Here is a 6,000-nt window from a genome sequence, read left to right on the forward strand (position 1 = left end):
GCCTAGGATCACCATGCCTAATGATAAGCGTTGGCTGGAGTGATGTAAAGCTCTTGGTGTAGAAGGAATAATGGTCTGGGGCTGTTTTTCATGGTTCAGGCTAGACCCTTTAGTTCCAGTGAAGGGAAATCATAACTCTACAGCATGCAATGACATCCTAGATGATTCTGTGTTTCCAACTTTGTGGCAACAGTTTTGGGGAGGCCATTTCCTGTTTCAGCATGACAATGCCCCCTTGCACAAAGGGAGGTCCATACAGAAATGGTTTGTTGAGATCGGTGTGGAAGAACTTGACTGGCCTGCACAGAGCCCTGTCCTCAACCACATCTAACACCTTTGGGATGAATTGGAACGCCGACTGCAAGTCAGGCCTAATCGCCCATCATCATTGCCCGACCTCGACAGAGAGACCCAGAGAGACACAGAGAGTGTCTCTCTGTGTCTCTCTCTGTGTGTGTATCTCTCTGCTTGTCTCTCTGGGTCTCTCTGTGTCTCTCTCTCTCTCTATTGTAGTGGTGTCTCTATGGAGGATGGTGCCTTTACAACACCAGTTAATGGGAATTGCTTTGAAAGGAAATGAAATAATCAGAGAGAATGGGGCTATTATCTGACTGAATGATGAGCAATCCCCAGTTCTCTGTCAATGAGGCACAATAATGGGTTTTAATCAGTAGCGATGTTACAAAACACATGTTTTTCAATTGTTTATCTTTTTCCCTCTTGCTCTCTTTCTCTTCCTTTCTGTCTCCCAATACCACTCCCTCTCTCTCCACTATCTCCCTCCCTCCCCACCTGCCTGCCTCCCTCTCTCAGGTTCAGGCGGGTATGCCAGTCCATCATAGCCTACAAGATGTTTGACTATGTGGTGCTAGCGTTCATCTTCTCCAACTGCATCACCGTGGCTCTGGAGAGACCCAAGATCATGCAGGGCAGCCTGGTCAGGATCAAAGTTCACCTCTAGGTTTCAACCATACAAATATAATTAGTGGTGTCAAGTCAATGATCTTCTATTTCCATCATCTCTCTCTCTATGTATAGGAAAGAGTCTTCCTAACCATCTCCAACTACGTCTTCACAGCCATCTTTGTAGCAGAGATGACGCTCAAGGTATGGTGATGCGCTTAATGTGTGTGTGTGACTATTCTGTGAACAAGAATAGTAAACAACTTTGACCAACTCAGGAAATGTTCTTAGTCCCTCAGGTCAAATTCTATTTCTAGGGGGTTTAAGGTTACTGTTAGAATTAGTGTTAGGGTTAGAATTAGGTTCAGGGTTAGGAGCTAGTTTTACTGTTAGGGTTAGGTTTTGTGGTTATGGTTAGATTTAATGTTAAGGTTAGGAAAATAGGAAAATAGGATTTTGAATGGGACTGAATTGTGTGTTCCCACAAGGTTATTTATACAACACTGCGTGTGTGCGGTGTGCGTGTGTGCATGTGTGCGTGTGTGCGTGCATGTGTGCGTGCGTGTGTGGGTGAGGATGGTTCCTAGTGTCCTTACTAGTCTTCTCCTGCCTTGGCTCTAATGACCTCTCAATCTCTTTATTTATTTTCTCATAGCGTCTCTATTTAGTGTCTATATCTCACTCTGTCTTTTCACTTAGCGTCTCTGTCTCTTTCTGTGTTTTCACTTAGTGTCTCTATTTCTCTCTGTCTTTTCACTTAGTGTCTCTATTTCTTTCTGTCTTTTCACTTAGTGTCTCTATTTCTTTCTGTCTTTTCACTTAGTGTTTCTGTCTCTTTCTGTCTTTTCACTTAGTGTCTCTATTTCTCTCTGTCTTTTCACTTAGTGTTTCTGTCTCTTTCTGTCTTATCTCTTAGTGTCTCTGTCTCTTTCTGTCTTTTCACTTAGTGTTTCTGTCTCTTTCTGTCTTTTCACTTAGTGTCTCTGTCTCTTTCTGTCTTTTCACTTAGTGTTTCTGTCTCTTTCTGTCTTTTCACTTAGTGTCTCTATTTCTTTCTGTCTTTTCACTTAGTGTCTCTGTCTCTTTCTGTCTTTTCACTTAGTGTCTCTGTCTCTTTCTGTCTTTTCACTTAGTGTCTCTGTCTCTTTCTGTCTTTTCTCTTAGTGTCTCTATTTCTTTCTGTCTTTTCTCTTAGTGTTTCTGTCTCTTTCTGTCTTTTCTCTTAGTGTTTCTGTCTCTTTCTGTCTTTTCACTTAGTGTCTCTGTCTCTTTCTGTCTTTTCACTTAGTGTCTCTGTCTCTTTCTGTCTTTTCACAAGTAGTGATGAAGTCAATCTCTCCTCCCCTTTAAGCCATGAGAGATGTACATACATGTTATTCATGTTAGCTCTCCATGTACATTTAAGGGCCAGCCGTTTAGGTCTAGCTTAGGTCTAGCTTATTCCTTGCCACCCATTCTAAAACTAACTGTAGCTCTTTGCTAAGTGTTGCAGAATTCAAAATGACAATGCTTGTCTTGCATAATTTGATGAGTTATACTTGGATGTGTAGTGTCAGTGTTTGTTGCTGGCATGTCATGACTAAATCTTGCCAGTGAAAACAGGCTATTTGGAAGGGTTGCCATGAAAAAAGCCTTTATTGAGAACAACCAACAAATGTAAACGCCTGGAGTTTTCTAAACGGCATTGGCACTTGGATTGAAACCAGGTGCTATGCCAGATGACATGAAAATAGAGCTCTTTGGCTCTATCACACCAGTGGTGGGTTTGGCCCCGAAGGAAGGATGCATATGAGTTTCATTCTAAAACGCTATATATCCATTTTCTTTAAAGAACTTACTAAAGAGATTGGTGTGTTTTTTCTCCATTTAATCATTGCATGGGGTTGTTAAATGACAGACATGTATTTGTTTGAAACCTATATGCTTTCATTACAGAGAGACAAACAGACGTCATTCGGTACAAAATGAGATATATCCATCTCACTCGCAGAGAAAAAAGTAGCACTGCAAGGTTTTACACAGTCAAATGTGAAAAATAATGTCATTTTTTTGTAAATAACTGTACAAATGATACATCTGTAACATCAAATGAATCAACGCAGTAATATGAGATCTGGGCCCTGGTCAAAAGTAGTACACTATATAGGGAATATGGTGACATTTGGAATGAGGCCTATTTCTAACCAAACACTATAGCATGAGGCTATATTTATGATGTGTTGAATTTATATGTTAAATATATATATAAAACATTCCGTTCCTGCTAAACAATGGATCTATAGAGTTTCACAACAAAACTACTTGTGTAATACACATCTAAAATCTATGAATTTAAAATCTGAGGACAGTAATATTTTACACACACGTGAAAGATTTATGGATTTGTAGCGTTTTGGAAATAAACTCTTCACATGCAGAAAATAACCTCATTCCTACTGTAAAATATGGTGGTGGGTTTTTGATGTTAAGGGGCTATTTTGCTTCCTTGTTAAGTTCATCGAGGACATTTTTGCAAAAAAATGTGTTTCCCGCTGCCAGGAAGCTGAAACTTGGCCGTAAGTGGATCTTCCAGAAAGATAATGACCCCAAGCACACATCACAATCCACGATGAAATGGCTAACTGACCACAAAATCAACATTTTGCAATGGCAAGCTCAGTCTCCGGACTTGAACCTCATGGAAAACCTGTGGTTTGAATTAAAGAGGGCCGTCCATGAGCGCAGACCGAAGAATATCAAGGATCTGGAAAGAAGATTCTGTATGGAGGAATGGTCTAAGATCGATCCCTCCCGATGTGTTCTCCAGTCTCATAAAACATTCTAGAAAAAGGCTCAGTGCCGTTATCCTCGCCAGGGGAGGCTGCTGAAGCACTGAAAACAGTGGTGTCAATCATTTTGACATGTATCTTTGTGAGATTTGTTTTATTACAGTACTTGTTAAGCTAAATGTTTTTCTCTGAGCTATTAATATAAAATAATATCATTTTCTATAAAGATTCACAGAATATAGCTCAGTATTTGTAGTATTTTTTGCTCATCTGTATTTATTTTGTATTTATTTCTCCTTTATTTAACCAGGTAGGCCAGTTGAGAACAAGTTCTCATTTACAACTGCGACCTGGCCAAGATAAAGCATAGCAGTGCGACACAAACAACAACACCGAGTTACACATGGAGTAAAACAAACATACAGTCAATAACACAATAGAAAAAAAGTCTATATACAGTGTGTGCAAATGAGGTGAGATAAGGCAATAAATAGGCCATAGTGGAAAAATAATTACAATTTAGCAATTAAACACTGGAGTGATAGATGTGCAGAAGATTAATGTGCATGTAGAGATACTGGGGTGCAAAGGAGCAAAAATAAATTACAGTATGGGGATGAGGTAGTTGGATGGGCTATCAACGGTGCCAATATTTTTGTTATCCCCTCCCTCCCTCTTTTCTCCCTATTTTCTCCCTGGAAGTCTCTCCATTGCACTCAAGACAAGCAATTAAGCAATGACATTAATTCGCCATCAATCTTTCAGTTGCCGTCAATCTCTTTCACCCCGTCTCTCTATCCCTCCCTTTCTCTCTTTCTCTCTCTTTCTCCCTTCCTCTCTCTCTCTCTCTCTCATTCTTTTCCACACTCTCTCTCCTCCCCTCTCTCTCCCTCTATTCCTCCGTTCTGTTCTCCGCGGAGGGTTCTGGCACAAGAGGGGGCATCAATTATGCAAACGAATCAATTATTGACCAATCTACCAGAGGAGCAACGGCCTTGTCAGGCCCCTGGCTGAGTGGAACACACCACCTCATGTCTCTGTCTCTTCCTCTGCGTTTAGGCCTGATCATAATACCCCTGTCTGTCCGTCAGTCAGTCAGCCAGTCAGCCAGCCTCTCCCCAGGCCATTGATATAGGCTTACTCTAGATAGCCTGTAGTAATATATATATATATATTTACTGTCACATACACCAGATAGGTGCAGTGAAATGTGTTGTTCTACAGCGTCAGCCATAGTAGTACGGCACCCCTGGAGAAAATTGGGGTTAAGTGCCTTGCTCAAGGGTACATCAAATGATGTTTCATCTTGTCGGCTTGGATATCCGGACCAGCGACCTTTCAGTTACTGACCTATTGCTCTTCCCACTAGTCTACCTGCCACCCTACAGTATACACACACTGGGCTTCTGTCAGTACAGGCTGTATAATCACTTCTGTCTCTCCCCAGGCCTCAGTTATAGACTTAGATACAATGTATTCAGATGCACTGGGCTCTTGTCAGTATATGCATTATGGAGTATAATCATTCTCTGTTTCCCCAGGCCACAGCTATAGGCTTAGATATAACAATCACCCTATTACACTGTACTTTACACACTGGGCTCTTGTCAGTATAGGCCGTCTATACATTATTGTCATGAGTTATTTTGACCTCAGTTTATACCTAGGGTTAGATATTAGGATATAGTATACACATACTGAGTGCCTGTCACTTTTACACATCAGGGGATCACTCTGGCTATACCTAGCAATGCAAATGGATTTCTGATTAGAATAATATTACTATACAGATCATACACGTAACGTTCGCTTGCTAGCTAACAATACGCTTTAATTTGCAATGAATAGGACTTTCTGACTAAATTAGAAACATAGAATATGTGAAAATGTAGCTAGGCTCTTACCTGTATACATGGATGAACGCTTCACGGCAGACTGGAACCATTTAACTCTGTTTGGTTTGTAGCATCATCTTGTTTGACCAGCGTTGTGTCAAGTCACTCCGGTTCCCACTGACCGTGGCGTGTGCACAATGTAGCCCGTCACTTTTTCCAACTGATCTGTCGGTGGCGCCTGCTAAATTCAGGGGATCAAGGCTGTTGAGAAAGTAGCAAAACGTTTGTCGTTCTCGATGGCTAACGTTATATCTTTCAAACACGGCGCGGTAGAAAGGACTGAACACATACTCACGTTATAGACAGAAACATGCTACAAGGCAGACCAATCCAAACTCATCCCCCAGCATGTCCAGCCCATCCATTATCTCAGCCAATCATGGCTAGCGAAAAGGTTGCTCCCTTTTTCCTTGGCTAAACCAACTAGGCTCATA

At 41.2% G+C, this 6,000-nt stretch overlaps 1 protein-coding gene across 2 annotated transcripts in view; it reads left to right on the forward strand.

Moving 5' to 3' along the window:
- The window catches only part of LOC110539012 (voltage-dependent T-type calcium channel subunit alpha-1I-like), a 139,043-nt gene that overhangs the window by 78,571 nt on the left and 54,472 nt on the right, over positions 1-6,000 (forward strand). For both annotated transcript variants that reach the window (XM_036941471.1, XM_036941470.1), the window contains exons 17-18: positions 814-937; positions 1,039-1,107. In XM_036941471.1, the coding sequence (XP_036797366.1) occupies positions 814-937; positions 1,039-1,107 (193 nt within the window). The remainder of the gene's footprint in view (positions 1-813; positions 938-1,038; positions 1,108-6,000) is intronic.

The sequence above is a fragment of the Oncorhynchus mykiss genome, chromosome 13, assembly GCF_013265735.2.
Source record: "Oncorhynchus mykiss isolate Arlee chromosome 13, USDA_OmykA_1.1, whole genome shotgun sequence".
Classification (NCBI taxonomy): domain Eukaryota; kingdom Metazoa; phylum Chordata; class Actinopteri; order Salmoniformes; family Salmonidae; genus Oncorhynchus; species Oncorhynchus mykiss.